The following is a 19,684-nucleotide window of genomic DNA, read 5'->3' on the forward strand; positions in this document are numbered from 1 at the left end:
TTTCGGTTGAAGATTTTTTTCATTGAAGGTTGTAGCATTTTTGTCGATGGTTGTAGCTTTCCTCAATGGCACTTGCACCTTTCTCTATACCCGGTTGAAGCTTTCCATCTAGGGTTTGAAGCTTTTTTGCTAGCGGTTGCAGCACGGGGATTTGTGGCGGGTTCTGCAATGTCTCCGGCGCCGTCCATCGCCGTTGTAGCATGCGCCATGCCAGTCTAGGGGAGCGTCTCGCATGGTTGGGATTGCAGCAAAAACTGGCGGTGGTTGTCTACCGGTGCTTGTAGCTCACCGGTGGTCACCTTCGTGGACGACGCTCACTGTGGCCGCTCTCTGTCGGTGCACGTATACTAGGTTAGCGCAAGCTCGGATTCCCGTGCTGCGAGGAAGAAGGAGTTGTGAGGTCAAACGGTGAAAAGATAAGGTTTGTGTGGACCTACCTGTGTCCAGCGAGGAGGGGTGTGAGCCGCATGATTCAAAACAAATCATGCGGCCCGCGCGTGTCCGGCGCAATATTCAGCGGGCGTTTACCTTTTAAGGACCTCAATAAGTCCCGAACGTTCAGAATTTAAGTATGCTAATCCGAACTCTTTTCATGACAACTTTAGTTAAGGCGATGCTGATAAACATGGCAATTTTCTGACAAAAAAACGAACTGGAACGGAGTTGCCATGTGTTAACAACTAAAGTTGCCGCCTCGCAGCAACTAAAGTTGCTATAAAAAAACGTTCGGGATGACATGCTTAAATTCCGAACGTTCGGGATTTATCTATTCCGTTAATTAACTGCACTTGTCATCCTCGACTCAGTTGCCACGAAAAACATTAAATTTGGCATGGGAAAAATCAAGACGTTCCCGATTTTTCCGAAAATCAAAAGTTGGCAACGCTGGAGTCGTGGACGTGGGTGTGGACAGTGTGGAGCGGTCTTTGGATTACTGCGCACGCGTTGTTGCCGACTTGCCGTTTCTGCATGCCAGATTGGTTCTTAGAGATGATGCAGGTTCTTTGCTTCTAACGAATTCAGGTGTCCAGAGCAGGCCATGTGAACAAGTGACTGACCGTGATGAGGATATGAATCAACTCGAGGTGAATTTCGAGCACTACTGGTGTCGAGCTTGTTTTTTTCTGAAAGATCCAGCAATCCGTTTCATAGATTATGCAAGAAACAAGTGGAAAACAATGTGCGATCAAGTGATCAGTGGATGATTCCATGTTATTTTTTTGAGCTTCTAGTCAACAGGCAATTATTGTGAAAGGTTTGTTGAACATCTATGCGTCGGTGACGGGTCAACTCATTAATCCCGACAAGTGTTTCATTCTTTTTTCTGGTAATTGTCAGGAAGCTGTTGCGGATGAGGTAAAAAATGTTCTGGGAATTTCGCAGGTGGTCTTTGAGCCTAAGTATTTGGGTCTTCCGGTTCCTGATGGAAGAATGCATAAAGAAAATTTTGAATCTGTTCAAGAACGTTTACGTAAGCGCCTCATTGACTGGAGTGAGCGTTACATGTCTTCTGGGAGTAAGGAGCTATTAATTAAGGCTGTGGCACAGGCAATACCGACATATGTTATGAGTGTGTTCAAATTACCAGCATCAATCTGTGATGATCTTACACGGATGATGCGGCAGTATTGGTGGGGCGTTGAAAAAGAAAAGAGGAAGATGGCTTGGTTAAGCTGGGATAAGATGATGCTGCCAAAGGCTAGAGGTGGCATTGGATTTCGTGATATGAGAGCCTTTAACCAAGTTCTGCTGGCAAAGCAGGCCTGGAGATTGATTGATTATCCTGACAGTTTATGTGCGAGGCTACTTCGGGCAAAGTACTACCCACATGGAAATATTTTGGACACTGTATTCTCAGGTAACGCTTCAGCGGTATGGAGGGGAATCGAGCATGGTTTGGACCTTGTTAAACAAGGTATTATTTGGAGAGTGGGTGACGGATCGAGTATCAGAGTGTGGCGTGACCCATGGATCCCGCGCGGCCCTGGCTTCCACCCCATTTCGCCGAAGCGGAATTGTCGGTTTAACAAGGTGTCAGACTTCTTGGATGAACACGGAGCTTGGAATATGCAACGTCTTGATGATCATTTTTGGAATATGGATATTCATGAGATTGTCAAAATCCGGACTTCCCCAAGGAATAGGGAAGATTTCTTTGCTTGGTTTCCAGAGAAGAGCGGAATTTTCTTGGTGAAAAGTGCCTATATGTTGGCAACAAGTGTGCATGATGAGGTGTTTGGCGGTGGGGCTTCTAGTACCCACCCTGATGGTGCTAGACCAATATGGCGTTCAGTTTGGAATTCTTCTGTTCCACAAAAGATGAAGATCTCTACGTGGAAATCAATTGCAGGTGCTCTAGCTACAAATAAATGCAAACTACATAGGCACATCTCACGTACAGACCCATACCCCTTGTGTGGCTCTATGGTGGAGGATTCTTTCCATGCGTTGGTGACTTGTGGCTGCGCATTTATGGAATCGCGTGCGTGAGTGTTGGGTATTACCTGGTAATTCAATCCTTGTTAATTCTGGTGATGATTGGCTATTGAACGTACTGGCTGCATGTTCTGAAGTGGAACACAACAACGTCCTAATGCTGACTTGGCATGTGTGGCAATTGCGGTCGGACGCTGTGCACGGAAAGGAAATTGCGACCATTGAGGCATCAGCGTCGTTTTTGGAGAGTTACATGCAATCAATTACTCAGACTAAGTATTACAGTGTCGATGAAATCATTAAAGGAAAAATGCCAGTGGGGGGTCCTACACTGTGTCGACCTGGGAGGGAGCAACCTGCTATTGCTTGGCCTGCTCCGACAGATAATAGACTTGCTCTTTCGGTGGACGGTTCTTATTCACCAACGGACGGAGCTGCGTCGGCAGGTATGATTCTACGTCGTAATGATGACAGTGTGGTGTTCGCCGCTTACCGGTATATTTTTAATTGCAATGATGCTTTGGAGGTGAAGATTCACGCACTGATGCAGGGCATGGCTTTGGCAATCCAGCACTCAGAGGGTTCTATTGTTGTTCAGTCTGACTCTTCTGAAGCATTGTCATGTCTTTCCGACTAGACTAAGCAGGTCAGCGTATGGGCACTTAGTTGCAGAGATAAAATACACATGCTTATCCGGGAGTTTGTTCCCCAGAAGCTTATAAGAGAGCAAAATAGGGTAGCAGATCGTTTGACATTATATAGTCATGATGAGCGAGCCACAGCTGTGTGGCTTGGTCAAGGACCTCCTTGTATAGAGCAATTACTGCCTCTGGATTGTAACCCTATCAATATGGAATGAAACTCCTTTTACCTCGAAAAAAGTGATCAGTGGATGAAAACAAAGAAAACAGAAGAAAAAAGGTCCTTCGGCCTAGCCAAAGAGAAGACCAACAACTAAACCAGGCCAACAACACCACAAGAGATACAAGATCGACAGTACAATTAAACATGATAGAGCAATGTACCCCGCAAATCTTCACAATGCCATCGTACATCATCCATCGCACTCGCTACCCGACGACTTTGACTTCACTGCAACATGAAAGAGCACCCGCATCAAGCATGTTTGCTACAAATGTGTTCCTTGACCTCATCGACATTGGAGAAAGAAGACATATCCAAAGCAAGGGAAACATGTGCCGCTCCCATCCCGGGAGAGGGAAAACAAGACTTGTCTGCCGCACCAAGCATGTCAAGTGTGCTCGTGCCGCCCAGTACCACCCCACAACGGCCAACGACCATCCTCAAAAGAACGCACCATCCCGGCTCCACACACCACCAGAACCCGACCATCCAGACCACCGCAAAAACACGTGTGCCCACCAAGAACCTCTCCAACGCAATGCTTCCAACAAAGTAAGGCAGCCAAGGATACCCCATTGCTGATCCGACAAGATGGATCTCGGTTTTCACCCGGAGAAAGGGTCCAAAGGCAGGAGGGTGACAGATCTCCTTAGTGATGCCTCCAAGAAGGAAAACAACATCCACTAATGTTGCCATCATCGACATTGAGCAAGACTTTCTTCTAGAGAATCTGGACCCGAACGCCAAGGACAATAGTCCCTGGCCACGCAACCGTCGGCCGCCTACAGGGCACCAGTACTCGTGCCGCCCCGAAAATGACCACAAGCATCAATACAGGCCATGACATGGCCAGATCGGACCCACCCGCCTGCCCACAGCTGCCGCAGCACACCCATCGGAGTCCAGGCAGCAGCCCCTGCCCGAGACTCCACCCAGCGGCCGATCCAACACAGATCCGCCACCACACTAGCCCGCGACGGGTCCGGGTGAGCCCAGATCGGGCCCGTCCCGCCCGCACCCGCAATTGCGCGCCCACAACCACTGAAGGGAGGCTGAGGTGTCTCTGCCTCGAGCTCCACCACCGCTCACCCGTCCCACCTCCGGTGAAGCATCCACCGCCGCCGGCCTCGGGGTGAAGTCCTCCCGAGATCCGCCGACCAGCCACCTGCCGGTGCCGCACCTCCAAGATCCGCCACACAGCAGAGGAAAACGCCGCGCCGCCGCCATCCCGGGAGCCGATCGTGCTTCGCCGGTGAGCCCCTCAGGCGGCGGCAAGGGGAGGAAGGGAGGTGGGGGGAGGATGCGGCCACATTAGTGTTTCTCCGGTCGAGTCGCCAGGGAGCAAGATTGTCATAATCGTGATTCTTTTGTACGATTCTATGACTTTACGATCCCAACTAACTCCTCTAATTCTACGATTTTAGTTTATAGAATCTACGCTTCTACGATCCTGATAGTTAAGATTCTATAATTTACGATCCTGTCACTCGACCTGCGACCCAATTCAAAATAGCGATTCTGACAACTTTGTCAGGGAGGCGACACAGGGGTGGGAGGGGAGCCATGAAAGATGGTGCCGAGATTGTAATTTAGGGGATAAAAGTTGTGGATGACACGTGTTTGATTGGGAAGTGGAGAGCACAAGTAATGTTTGACAACCAAAACAATGATGAAGCTGACGATGACGAATCAGGCTACGTGGCAGTTTCGGAAAGGGGTAGATCTGGATGGACACGAAGGCGAGTATAAAGTTGTTGCTAAATTCTTTGTAATTATATACTACATAATTTGATTTTGTCTTCTGGTGTTTGACCTTGGACACTGAATTTTTGTATCTACATCAGCCTGCATAATTTGATTTTGTCTTCTACAGATGTCCTCTTTTGGGTGTGTTTTTCCAGAAAAAAAGAATTATCCAGTGTCTACATCAAAATGATTGTAGTCATATTATTAATCAAACTACCCATCAAATATGTTGTATGATACAGTAGCTCAAAATGAGTTGAAAAGAAAAGAACATTGCCACAACAGACAGAAAATAGGACTAGATAACAATACACCTATCATATTGTTGGACGTCATCTAAATTGTTTGTAGGTATCCCATGCTACCGTCTTCTAACAATTACACTCATAAGCCATATGCTCCTTGACTTCTGCACGACTGAGTAATGACCATATACAAATCCAGTCAGTTGCTCTGTAGATAACCTGCAAAAGAATAGTGATATTTTATCTGTTAAAAATCACATCGTTCGGACAGTTCCATATAGGCCAAAGTAATGCGCACACCCCAACACAAATATGGGTCGCTATTTTGGACTCCACCCCAATTGGCCAAATCCCAAATAAAATTGCAATGGTATTAGGAGGACTGACACTAAATACCACATACAATATGCGCCACAGTAGTTTGGCTAGTGTGCATTTGGAAAAGATGTTGGATTGATTCATTTTGATCACAGAAACAACACCATTTACTGCCCTTCAAATTATGTTTTATCGAGTTATCTATAGTTAAGATCACTCCCTCGACCTTAATTAACTCCCCCATCCTGCCAAGCCTCAGTTGCCAGCCCATTGTATCTAAGCACACTGCGGCAAATTGATACAAGTAGCTAAAGATCTCGCATCCGACATCTCCGGCCGAACGGTTAGGCAAGCTGTGTCAAGTCGGGTGTGAAGTGTCCTTCTAGGTTCTGGCTGGTAGAGCAGAGGGCTGAAAACCCTCTTTAGTTTCACGCATGGTATTCTAAATCCCAATTGCGCTAGCTCTGTGGTTCGATTCCACAATGTAGCTAAAAACTCCGCCACCTGAATACTTGATTCATTAAGGTCGTCACCCTATACCCGGAAGTCTCTATCGTTTTCTTTGTCTGTTAAGCTTCACAGGGTTGGGACTCCCTAAATCAAACTGCAATCGTTGTTTATCAACCACTCACGACGACATAAAGTATTTGGAAAGAAAAGAAAGAGATTCTTGGTTTTATTGCTCCCGCTTCCTCATCCGCGCTCGTCAAGCCAACTTTGCTTTTTGGGAGGCGAAAGAGGGGTTAAAGCGGACATGTCGAAATGACAGCATCGAAGATATCTATATTGTGAAATAGTGAGGGAGGAGATACTCTTCAACAAATCTTCTCAGATTATACGGAAGCCGGGGACGAAAGCGAATTCGTCGCAATAGCCACCAATCTGGCGAGGCGGTTTCACAGCGCCCCATGATATTCAATGACACCCGTAGACATTTGATCATTCATACCTCACTTCCGTTCCTTGCTTGCTTATGCACTTTTGAATTAAAGACGACCTTTCAATTCATTATTGACTGTATAAAGTAGTATTAGTTAATATACGCTGATTCAGACAAATAAAAGTAAGAGACAGTCTTTTTCAATACTGTATGCTGGGACAGACCTGTAGGTGAGCACAAGCACAGCCAGCCTTCCACCTCTTTATACTTATGGATTTTATTTTTTGGTCCTTAGGGCTTTTTGTTTTCTTTTTAGTGACCCAAATTTTGACAATTCAACAACCTGGTGGAGCCTTCCTAGGGAGCATCGAAGTCCCCGTCATCAGTCCTGTGTTGCCTATGCTTGCACCTCAAAACGGTTGTTGACTTTGTACAACTCCGTAGGGCGCGCTACGACAACTTTTCTAACTACGATTGCTGCTTGCTGGTTTTTCCATCATCCAATCCACAACAAATCGAATGAAACCGCTTTGGATTTCTTTTGATGAAAACCCTTGTTCCGCTCTCGCTCGCCGATCGATTTCTAAATGAGTGGAATTTCGATTCTCTAACTGCTCAAATAGCAATGGTTTCCAGTTCCGCATTGACCCTAGGATTGGCGGCTTGGCTTAAAGAATATGGGATTCTCTTTCCGGTGGAAAATTGCATCTGAAAATGAGGGAAAAATCCTGGCAGGGAACAGGACCGTGACTCTTCTAAACCATTACATGACGGAGAAGTCCATTCTCGTCATGATCGATCCACGTCCTACCATAGTGCCCGGAGAACCTGCTTCTAGAAGATTCTATAGTGATCCACTGGAATTGGCCTCGGGTGACGCCTCCCTAGTCGTCGAAAGATTTCAAGCGAGAAAAAGTGTTTGGCCCGAGCCAAAAAGAGGTTGATCCACTTCATTCGCCAAGCGAATGATCTTCGCTTCGCGGGAACAACAAAAACCACCATATCGCTCTTTCCTTTCTTCGGTGCTGCCTTCTCTTTTCCAAGGGATGGGGTTGGGTGACGGACTTGAACAACTGACCTGTCTGCTATTGTTATTGCCGGGCCTCCAGACCATACCAATTCACCGAGTTAGAAACCGGACCAGAGCTATTAACCGACTTGACGTGCTTTCCTGACTGACAGACCAATCCCCTTGTGAAACAAACCACATAAAGACTTTTTTCGAAGGCACCTTAATTTTTTAAAAGTGTAGCGACTTTGGGATTGGACCAGAGTTTAACAAATCTATATACATAGATTTCACTGATAATACCCCTGACATCGATAATTTCCAGTGTAGTGTATCTGGCTCATCAGAAATGTTAACATCCATCAACATGCGGACAAGATGTAGCCATCTGTCCCATCACCCCCCACTAGGGATATCATGAACTGAATGAAGGGAACCGATCGTAGAATTATACTTACAAAAGCCTCTTTACGTTTACAAAAGGGTTGGATATTGTGTGGCCACTGGCGCGTCCCCTAGATATGTATATTCCAAAAACCTAGTTGTACTACCGTTCCCTACAATGAATTTGGTCCTGTTGAAAAAGGCAACCTTTGTTTCCATCAGCCCCTTCCAAAAAGGTGAACCACTTGGCTACAAACATTACTTGTGCGAGGGTCTTGGATTGCAGATACTTGTTACTCGATAATTGTATCCACATACTCTCGTCCTCCGCAGAAAGCTATATAACCATTTACTAAGCAAGCACCAATTATTTACCTCAAGGTTTTGGCATACTTAAAAAAAATCAAATACATGTTATTTTTTCGAAATAATGTTTTAAAACATTTTTTGAATTCATGTTAAAGTTTTTTCTAGCACACATTAAAACATTTTTTTTGTCTGATGCAATTTTTTAACTATACGGACATTTTCGTTTACATTCCATAATCATTTTTACAAATTTCATGAAAATATTTCTAAAACTCATGAACACCTTTTCCACTATAATGTACATTTTATTTGAATTTTACAAAACACTTTTTTACGATTTACACAAAGATTTTTTACATTATATATATATATTTATTTAAATGTCATGTAAATTTTGTTGAAATGTGTGAACATTTTTTAAATGTCACGAGCATTTCTTTGAATGCTATCAACATTGTAAAAATATTGAGGTAACTAATTTTTTACACCATTTAAAGATTTTATATAATCGTAGAGAGCATTTTTTATTTGTTAAATTAAATTAACGAAATGATTTTCTAGAATGTCTGAAAATAAGAAAAGGAAAAGTAAAAAGGAACGAAGTTGGCGAACTAATAGTACTGGGCCGGTCCACTTAGCGTGCTCCTCTGTTCTCGCTACAGGGCCCCTTCGCTGGGCCGGTCCAGCCAGGTCGCAGGCCGTGGAAAGACCCAGGTGAGCGACCGTGTGTGAGCGAGCGACCCCCTCTTCCATGCCTCTCCTCCCTCGCCGCCCCCTTTGCCTTTGCCCTCCCCTCCCTCCGGCCGAATCAATCTGAATCCAATCCTCAAAATCCTAAAATCTCGAAGCATGGCAATAAAGTCAGCCAGCATCTCGTGTTTTCTCCGGTGCGGCTGCGCCGCCGGCGCCGTTAGGCCATCCCTATGGGCGCGCAGCGCCGGTTTCCTCGGCCGCGACAGCCGTACCGATGGAACCGGCTCGAAGCTGTACTGCAGCGCCCCTACTCCCTGGAGCTACGCTCACAACTTCGACTCAGACTCGGAATCCATGCCGCCTGGCCCTTGGTGGGGCCAGGCGCTGCTCGAAGAAGACGCCGAGTTTTTTCCTCTTGCCGATTTTATTCCAGTTGGGCAGGGCAGGAAAGAACTAGATGCTATATGGCATGCCCTGGTCGCTGGCCCGCTCGAATCCATCATCCTCACGCTGCGCGAGATCATGGCCGCCGGCAACTTGTTCCGCTGCCGCAGCTTCCATGTCGGCACTCTCTCAGGTATAAAAGGGTTAATCTTACTCGGTTCACTAATACTGAATATCATTATATTGTTAACGATCTGCCGTCTTTTAGTTTAGATCGCAATTCTAGATCGGAAAATTGTAGGCAGTGCTTGGCCCTGTATAGACAACAAAATTGTAATGTATATAGTGACGATTTAAGCCCATTTACTAACACTGAATATCATGCATGATAGTAGTATGTTTTAGTTTAGACTGCAATCCTCCATCGGAAAATTGTGTACGGTGTCTGGTCGTCTATAAGGTACTGATGGTGCTACTCAAGATGAGCTGAAGTAATATGGTTTATAAGTTACTAAAGATGTTTTATGGTACATGCAGGTGCTTTGCTAGTTCTTGCTGCGTTTTGCCAACTCTGCAAAACGACACCTACCCTTTTCATGGACATTGTTCTTGGGTATGTGTTCTACAAGCTAAGTGTTTTATCTGCACAGTTGCAAAAAGATGGCAGGTCATTTAGCATATGTGCACGGATACAGCTAGGTGAGTTGAAGATTTAAGTTTACCCTACATTTTTTGTGTCTCGAGTTACTGTATTCCCCCAAATATGCAGTAGTATGCACATAGGATAAAATGCATGGTTTGGCTATGTATTTGCTTATTGTACCCCCTCCATCTCAAAATCTAAGTTCGGTTTAGATTGTGCTTAAGTCAAACTTTCTTAAATTGGTACTTAAACCAATCCAAATAGAACCTACATTTTCGGATGGAGGAAGTACTTGGTTTCCTGTGGTAGTTTTTCACTTATGCTGATATGATTCTTTTTCTTGTTTCTTTTTGCCGCAGTTCTTCTACTTATTTTGTCTTTCAAGGATAACAGTGCATTTCAGGTATGATATTTTCCACCTACAATATGGCTCAACATGATCCTCATAGTCCCTTCTTGAGGAAGTTTGTGCAGTTATATGCTTCAGTAATTAATCTTTGTATGCTTTTCTTGCCTGGTGATAGGGTTTCTACCGCTTTCTTGTGGAATTGATCTGGTAAGTGTTGCAGCATAAGACTTTGATTATATAGAGAGAAATATCATTTTTATTATGCTTCATATTTTGGTCGTGATTCTTTAATTGCAAGTCCCCATTGGTGCCTGTTCTAGAAGAAACAAAAAAGTACCAATTGATTCATGGTTGGCATACTTTTCCAGTTTCCTTGTTCTATAAAATTTACTAATCAATGCCTATGTTTTCCTGTTCTTTAATTATAATTACTCAATGCCGTTGAAATCGAAACAAGGTGCATGGACCTTTTATCTGCTAAGATCTGATACTAATTTCTGGAGGCCAATCTGAATGATAGTGTAATGCTGCAAACTTGTAACACTGAACAACGAGGATACATATACATTCAAAATTGCATGGTTTTATGTAGAGCATAAATTGAGTTTGAGACAATGGCTAAGTGATGGCTGATCCCAAAAGTGAAATATGATGGCCATTTCATATGAGGACCTTTGCAAGTTTGTACACATAAAAAAGTTTAATAAGCAAGGAAAAAGAGCACTATTCGTGCATTTTGGCTTCTCCTCACGCCTAGCTCGCTTGAGTGGTGTTTAGGTGCGCCTAGGCATTCCATGCGGACATTGCACGGGAAGTACAGCAGGAGCTGACCTGCCTAAAGAAATCAAGGGAAGACCGGGAGAGGAACCTATATGCCTAGGCAGAGTACAGCAGCAGCACAAAATCGTGGGGAGACCGGTAAAGAAACCAGGAGCTCACCTGCCTGAAGAAATACCAACATGAGAACGAACTGAGAAGGAGGTTAGGAGCGCGCGGTGACACGTGGAGTATATCGAGGGCGGGCAGCCGGTGACGTGAGGAGAAGGAGCTCGATGTCAAGCTTAGGGATGTGAAGAGGAGCTCTGAGTGACAGACGGTGTGACAAGGAGGAGCTCAAGGTTGAGGTTAGTGGTGTGACAAGGAAGAGTTTCTGATCCGGCGCAGGCGGCTCAAGGGAGTGAGTCTAAACCTAACCCGATGCCCCTGCTTGCTCTATTTCCTCTTTCCTGCCCCCTATCTGCCTCCTGCCGCTTCCTTTTCTTGCTTCCTATTGCTCCCATGCTCATGCCTAGTGCTGTACCACACACCTAATCTCCTGACTAGCAGAAAGGTGCTATGCCTAGGCATGCCACACACTTATTTAACCGCACTCGGCTGAAGTGCTGCGTTCGGCGCATAAGCTCGCTTTTTTAATCCTTGTTCATAAGGAATCAAGATACCACATAACAAAGTTCATGAAATATAATAAGCACATCATTTTTGTTATATGTCCACTGGTAAAGGGAAAATAAGCACATCATTTTTGTTATATAACTGCTTGTCTTCTATTTTTTGCAAATGACATATCATGCGCTTTCACGTTTTTTGTACATATAAATACATTAACGTATTTTTTGCACATGACAAATGTACTATTTTTTTTTGACTCTGAACTGTAGGGAAAACCCCCACAGTGTTTAAAGCTTTATTAATCAGAAAAGAGATTACAAAGTACACAGATCACCAGGGGTAATCAAAAACAAACTAAGAGCTGTACAAAAGAGAAAAAAAAGAAAGGAAAAGGGCTAACCCCTCAGGAAATAAACCTCAAGGAGGCAAAAAAGAAATCCATCTAAGCAGCTCTTCCTAAATCTTGGTTTAATCCTGTGCTGCATCAGAGTGCAAATGTACTATTTGGGGTGCTCGCATCCCAGAAGACACTCATCTTTAACTTTTGTGTGTTTCTTATTGTTTCTACTTCCTGAATACAGTACCTTCTTTACCATTTGGATTGGATAGAGTATGCATGGATGTTAAATTCATGCACTGATCTTTAATTTTTGGGTGTTTCTTATTGTTGTTTCCAGTTCCTGAATACAGTACCTTCTTTACCATTTGGATCGGATAGAGGGATAGAGTATGCACAGATATTTTGTGTGTTTTAGGTAGACATGCATATGGAACATAATGTAGAGCACCATTTGTCCAATGAACTGGCTGCTGAATTGATGGATGCATTTGGTTACTGCACACAACTAATCTAGCTACTGGATTTTGTAGCTGAGTGGGTATGAACCACTGGAATTTTGGTCAAGGCACTCCGCTTTCAGCAAAGTCTTGACCTGACATGAAGCAAACTATTTGTTGCTTTTATTTTTTTTATTTTTATCTTGCATGCCTGTCTGAACATTATTCCCCTTTGCTTCTGTCATATGTACTCACAAATATCTGTTTGGATCTCAGGGCGCTCAATATTTACATGTATTTCATTATGGCCTATGAGGCGACCGTCGGTGTGAAGCATGGCAGACTCTACTGGCTTGCAATCTATAGATGGATGCAGACGAAAGGAGGCCTGATGAAGGTGCTGAAGCATACCTTTCTTGATATCTTTGGAGGAAATAAGAAGCCAGTCTCGATAAAAAGAAGGAATAGAAAGCGGCAGTAGGGAGATGCAAATAGGGTGCTCTGCTCGAACTTTTCTTCCTGTGTCTAGGCATATATAGTTATGGTAGTAGGCTCACGGTGTACGCTTCTGGTTCTGGAGAACCTGTTCTGCATTTCCATGGAATGCTGGAGCTTCTTTTTGTTGACAAGGTTTCAACGAAGTTGGTTAATCACATCCCAATATCCAATTCTGAGCCCGGGCTCATCTGCACCCGGTCAAGAAACAATTCATTAAAATTCAAAAGAAAATCCAATTTTTTAATGGAAGGTAGATAATTTGGTGCGTGAGGTGCGCTCCAAATTTCAAAGCATTTGGATATTTGAGTAGCTCTTAGCAAAAAAGACAAATTGAGTCAGAACCCTAAATTTGTCTTCTTTGCCGAGAGCTACTCAAATGTCTGATTTAAAATTTGGGACGGACTCTGATTTAAAATTTGGGACGGACATCACGCACCAAATTATCTACAATACCAAAAAAGAAGGAATTATTTGAAATTTTCTAGTATTTGTTTTTATTTTTTTACTCAGCGCAGATGCAGATCCTGGGAGCCATCGTGTTTATGTTGAAAGTTGTTCTTCACCGAAGATGGGGTTTTCTTCTTCGAGACTAGTCTGTGCCCGACTTTATGGTGGCAATGCTTGCTCCTACCCGTACACGCAGCATCGTCCGAAAACTGTCATCCGTATTGTTAACAATAATTAACTCATTGCTAAGGGCATGTACAATAGTTGATAAGATAGTCTTACATTAAGTCTTGCATGTAATTTAGATATGACAAAAAAAGACGTTTACAATGGATCATGTCTTAGCCTTATCTTTAATAATTAATTATTTCTAAAAATATGGTGAGACATATTGTGCTAAGAGATCATCTCTTGTCTTCTCTTAAATAAAAGAAGACAAACTTTTTCTTACGAGTTCTTTCTCCTTCACCTTATCATCTATCCTACATGACACTTCTAAGACAGCATTATTATACATGCCCTAATTAGGGGATGATCCCCGCTCTCTCCGTGCATGTAATCGCACGACGTGGGAACCGTCGCAACGGTTTCTCCCTGGAGCGTCGGCTCTTGGAACCGTCGTCTTCTGTACATGTTGTATATAGAGGATCCAACACTATCGATAAAGACTACTTGATTCATTTTATTATCTCTCGATCTTTATTTCAATACGTTATCAGCACGCTCCCAGCGGAGCAATTCCATCGACGCGACGGTTCCTGGCTACTGCATCGCCTGCGAGTTCGACGGCTACAGCCCTTGGTTCGCCGTGGTGACGCCCGCTACCGCAGTGGCTCTCGGCCCGGCGGAAGCACTTCCGAGCGGCAGCCTCGCGCCGTACATGGCCACAACCTGTTCACGGCACAGCGCCCCGTTCCGCATCGGCCAACGACCTGTTCACGGCAAGACAGAGTACAGAAGAATCACGAAGAAGAGAATCGGAGACTCAAGTCAAGCACCACGTAAATTGGCGTACCAACTTCATCTAATTGCTACAGAGGAACAAGGTGCTACTTTTCCAATTTTCTTCATGGATTCAGAAAATTGCTTTACCACGAACATAATCTTGCCTTGACACTGGACGGCGGACGAAGGCATCCATCGCAAGTGGCATCGCCTGGCTTCAGTCCCCGCTGGACCAAGCCGGCTCCAGCGGCTTCGTCCCTGTTGCGCCGCGCCCCGCGACCGGCAGTGCACCGTGCTATGCCCGCGCCAGGCAGTGGCCGGCCGCTGCCCGCGCCAGGCTGTGCCTCCTCCGCCCCCGCCGCGCCGGGACTTGGTCACCGGCCGGTCTCGCCTTCTCCACCGCTGCGCCGCTCGGAGCACGCCTCCGTCCCCGGCGTGGCTGTCAATGGCGATGGATGCGGTGCGCGGCTCCCTCCCGTGCGATGCATCGGCCTTAGGGCTCGATGCGGCCGTGGCCCTTGGCCCCGACGACAAGAGCCTCTTCGCTCTCTAATGATGCGGCCGGTCGGCCAGCCGTGGGAGTCTCTACCTGTTTCAGTCTTGTGAGGACTAGTGGTTGGAGCGTCACCCGGTGACGCAGACAAAGTTGGACGGTGCCAGGTGGTAGGCGCCCATTTCACATTGTTGGGTGTAGTTCACAATGTTATTACATGGTCGGTAATAAGAGAACAGTGGTAATGCAACACACTCATACCATGAATCAGCCTTACGGGTCATAGATATTAATATGTCCTTATAGTTTACATGACTGGCGACATAAATGACAATGGTTCAAAAGCAACACATGCAACACAAAAGCGGAGGTACAATAGGAGCATTTTCATCTATTGTTGTGAAAAGGAAGTCCTGCCTGAAGCTTGAAATGCACAAGTATCACATATTATTGACACCACTTTTGTTGCTTACAAATCAGAACATAGAGAAAAAAAATTGGGGATAAAATCGCTTCCACCAATTCCAAGCGAAGATAAACCTGAATGGACAAGCACATATATTAAGAAAGGATATAATTTAAAGTATAGAATCACTTCGTAAGCCAATTCCCATAAGGCTATGATGGGAAGGAGGTCAGGAGGACGGCGCCGCATGACGAGCCCTATCCATGTCGATCGTAGTCCTCGACCTCATGATATGCAGGCTCCGTCGCTCACTATTCAATGCCCATAGAAAAATCAGGATTATAGTAGTCATGTTTTAGGTAAGATATATATGTGTAAATGTAAAGTTTTACTAATCAAGCATGCACTAAATGAAAATACCTATTATACATAAAAGGGAAGTAACTGAGATAGATGCTGGGTTTTTTTCTTAGAAGGAAGTTGGTCATCAAATAGGCATATATAATCAAATTTGGAATATCTCCAGGAACAATTAATTTTTGAAACTCATGGCAGTATGTAGCACACGTGTGTTAGGCTAGATAGATATGCACAAATGTCAAGATTTAGTAATGATGCATCCACTGAACAAAAGAAACAATTATACATGAAAAGGAACTATGTCGGCTATGCATGTTTCAGTGTCATGTAACTTATGTTACAGAACAAAACCGAGCTAGTAAACAATCCATTGTGAAATCTTCATGTGGTAAAGAACATTTGTAGAATAACATGAAATAAATGGCTGATGAAAGAGCAAACATAAGTCAATATTTCTGATCTCCAATTCACTATTTTGAGTTTGTACAACCTAGTGTATGAACAGAGAACAAACAAATGAAAATATCTTGTACCAAAGTTCATATAGTAAGCAAGATAACAACAACACAGGTCATATAGTAAGCTAGAAAAGATTAAGTTAAAAACTTCCAAAGTGGCAGGAGAAAAATAACAATAGCCCAGGTCTTGATCTATCTAGTATACAGTGAGAAAGGGAACAAAATTGGTATTTGTAAGACGACTAAAGTGTTGCTGTTAAGTAGTATGAACAGAACATGATTATGTAGATTATGGACAATGGCATGAGGAATGACACTCAACTATGCAGTGGACTTCGTGAGAAAGGGAACATCACATACTGTTGTGTTCAGTATAAGGTGCTTCCATCTTTTGTTCAAATCTTATACAACCATCTTCTGTTTAAACCTCCCATACTGCATCAAGGATACAAAAGGGTGAGAACCAAGAAGACAAACAAAACCATTGGGGACCCATATAAAATGCTGTTTGCTGCTAATCTCACATTCAAAATCATTATTAGCATGTAACGAAAAAAACAGATCAGAATTGCCCGATGAATAAAAAGCTATAGTTCACACTCTGTTTCTCTTTCAGAAATTACAAAGTATCATGTGAATGCCCGAGACATTATACATGCTATGCTGAAAATAAGATGGCATCAAACGAGCTATGAACCCATTCATGATCTGACCAACACAGGAGAAAAAAACAACAGCTACCTGAATGGTCGCCCAGCGACGGCCACGAGGGGCACCCAATTGGAGAATGGCATGGCCCAGCGCTGCACGAACCACGCGAAGAGGCCTAGCGGGATAAATTATCTTGGAAGATACTGACTTGTCAAAAGTCAGATGCCATGACCAGATCTTGCCATCTTCAGATACCGATGCTAGATATGTCATGGTCCCTTGATACATGTTCTGGTTCGACTCTGTATCAAAGATTATAGACTGTGAAGATCCAATCTGTGCCAAATCCTGAGATTGTTTGTCGATGTTACAAACAATAGACTCTAACTGCCAGATCGTAGTAGCAAGAACGGGGAAAAGATAAAGAACAGAAAGAATTTACCTGCCCTCCACAAGATCAGGTCGACGCTGCTCTCTCCAGACGAGTCGTTGCGGCCTGCTGTTCTGCTGCACGAGCGATAGCAGTGTGTCCCGCACCACCCGGAGCAGATCCCCCGTCCCGCTCCCACAATTTCTTTATATGGCGCTACAACTATGTCAATGAGTTCCAAGGAATCAAGAAATGCATGAATTTTTAAAAACCAGTAAATTAAAAACAACCAGAATGTGAGTATTTTTTCCATTTTTATTAGAAGCATAGATTAGTTGAGAACCTAGTCAGTCATGTAATGGAAATATTAATTATGCAATCAGAAAGTAAACTGAGCTAAAAGCTAGATAGTTTTAGCTGCTACCATAGCTTACATTTGACTGAGCAAAAAAGGGTTGATGTGCATAACAGTTTGTGAAACACAAAGTACAGAGCACATTAATAATTAGCATATTTTGCCAAAATTTAACTTATAACGAGGTGATGTCATCCGCAGAAAAGCAGAGTACAATTACATAATGCGATCAATATGTTCAGAACAACATCATCTCCTAGAAGCGGAAAAAAGTTAAATGGTGTGTAGATAACAGTTTTTGGGCTAAATATGCATCTCCCAATCCTTGGTATTTCTGGAAATCTGCACCTTACATGAACTAAATAATACAATAAAGCAAAAGGTCATATATGACATAAGGAAACTATGCAAGCATCACTACTTGGTAGCAAAAAATGGTGGCATGAGATCCAAAGAGAGCACACAACCTTTACTTAATAGCAAAAGAAAAAAGAAAATTGTGGCATCACATCAAAGAGACTACATAGCATCCTTTGTTCTTTCCCTACCCATCTCCCTTTCTGCCTCCTCTTCCTTCCTGCTCTCACCACTGGTGGAACACTATAGACAGACAGCGGCTAAGCATCACTATGGGAAGGCACAGGGAGATGATCGCCGACGCGAGAAAGATGGCATGGCGCTCCTCAAAATAAACTCATTAATCTATACAAAATGATTGTTAGCATGTTTTATTTGAGGGCTACAGAAAATTGATTATACACTAGCCAGCGAACCAAATGAATTTGTGGAACAATTCCTCTGTACTGGCCAATTACTTTTGTGAAGTCATCTAATCCTGAGATGGTCTTCGCTATAATAGTGTGCTCATTTGGATTTGGAGTATCCCATATTAAGTGCAAGCTCCCGTTGCTGAAGGACAGTTTGCCTAATTAAGAAGCCACAAAATGCAAAATAAAGAGTAAAATTTTCTGGATGATTTCAACATTGAACAGACCTGCCCATTAATTGCTTTTGGTGAAATCAATCCAAAGATCAGATTTAAGGGAAACAAGCGTGTGAAAGAGCATCAGCCATCTAGATTAAGAAGGGACAAGATTCTATGATACTTCAGACAAACTAAATCTAACGACCTGCGGTAGTAAAAGATGTGTCATGACATATGTGCTAATCAGGAAATATGAAAATCAACAGAAAAGTAGCTCCACACAAAGGGCATTAGAAATGAAATCTGAACTATAAGAGTACAATGGACAATGGCATGAGGTGATAATACCCTGCACTGACCAGAACTTCCAATTTGAAGATAATTAGTGTGATAGGTACCTTCCGCACATCCCTGCTATTTGTAACCTGACGTCCCGGACCAAAGAAACCACTAGCGGCTCTCTCAACAAAACTTGGGTCCAAAATCAGTGAACATGAGGTCCAGATCTCAGATTCCATACATCCATTTTTTTGCGAGAAAAGGCAAATGAGAACTAAACTAACTCAGAGAGGTGGAGGGGGGGGGGGGGGGGGGGGGTGAGCTGGAGGCAAACCTGAACTACTCTTGTTGTGCCGGCAAGGAGAGGGTTAAGGCACAGGAGCTGCGTGGCGTCGCCCACCCGCTGAGACCACCGCACGCCGCACCACCGAACTGACCCTCTCCCTCTCCTATTTCCTCTCTCTTTCTCCCTCCTCTCCTTCCTTCTTCTCCTTCTCATCTTCTCTCTCTCTTGCAGATTGAATCAAGCGCCGCCGCCGTCGCCCTTTGCTTGTAGGTTCCTGCTGCCGCCGCGGAAGCACGCCTCCGCGCCCGCACACCCCGGATCCCAGGGACGGGGATAGACGAGATGCGGGAGAGGGGGGGGGGGGGGGGGGGCATGACTGGCGCGAGAGAATGGAGGAGGAGGAAGCGGTGACGAGGGACGAGAGGATGGAGGAGGAGGAGGCGGCGGCGAGGGACGAGAGGAGTCGGGGCGCGCGGGAGGAGTCCTTTTCCCCTCTCTCTCCCACCCAATTGCTATCGTACCTGTGATGACGTGTCTAGCGCGAGGGATCGCTTTTGATGCATACCTTATTGTTTTTAATTGGGGATGGAGTTGCTGGGATTTCTTTCCCTTTCTCTCTCTTTATCTTTTCGATCGACTGGAGTCTGGACTTCCTCGCTTGCCTGGCCATGTGCATGCGGTGGAAATTTAAGCAACCGGCAGGCGTTGCTTTATTTACTACTTCATGAGTACTTACTCCTCTAATTGAGCACAATAGCAGATTACTAGTGTTCCAACACACTCTT

The 19,684-nt window shown here is 44.3% G+C and overlaps 1 protein-coding gene and 1 long non-coding RNA gene across 4 annotated transcripts; one reads left to right on the forward strand and one right to left on the reverse strand.

Moving 5' to 3' along the window:
• The first annotated feature begins 8,927 nt into the window (after positions 1–8,927).
• On the forward strand, positions 8,928–13,097 carry LOC125540191 (uncharacterized). Its single transcript, XM_048703774.2, has 5 exons — positions 8,928–9,461; positions 9,806–9,967; positions 10,271–10,314; positions 10,436–10,467; positions 12,703–13,097. Exons 1-5 carry the CDS (start codon positions 9,041–9,043, stop codon positions 12,905–12,907), a joined length of 864 nt encoding a protein of 287 aa, XP_048559731.2. The 5' UTR covers positions 8,928–9,040; the 3' UTR covers positions 12,908–13,097.
• A 2,081-nt stretch (positions 13,098–15,178) lies between these two features.
• LOC125540192 (uncharacterized) lies at positions 15,179–19,684 on the reverse strand. 3 transcript variants are annotated; one of them, XR_015617601.1, is made up of 5 exons: positions 18,948–19,684; positions 17,127–17,276; positions 16,775–16,986; positions 16,356–16,468; positions 15,179–15,526 (listed from the first exon to the last, which is right to left on the reverse strand). It is a non-coding gene; the product is annotated as an uncharacterized LOC125540192 (long non-coding RNA). The 3 variants fall into 3 exon arrangements; XR_015617600.1 differs by having other exon boundaries at positions 16,394–16,468; positions 18,948–19,679; XR_015617599.1 differs by having other exon boundaries at positions 15,179–16,468; positions 18,948–19,672.

Source organism: Triticum urartu, chromosome 2A (genome assembly GCF_056163025.1).
Source record: "Triticum urartu cultivar PI428250 chromosome 2A, HENAU_Tu73, whole genome shotgun sequence".
NCBI classification, from domain to species: Eukaryota; Viridiplantae; Streptophyta; class Magnoliopsida; order Poales; family Poaceae; genus Triticum; species Triticum urartu.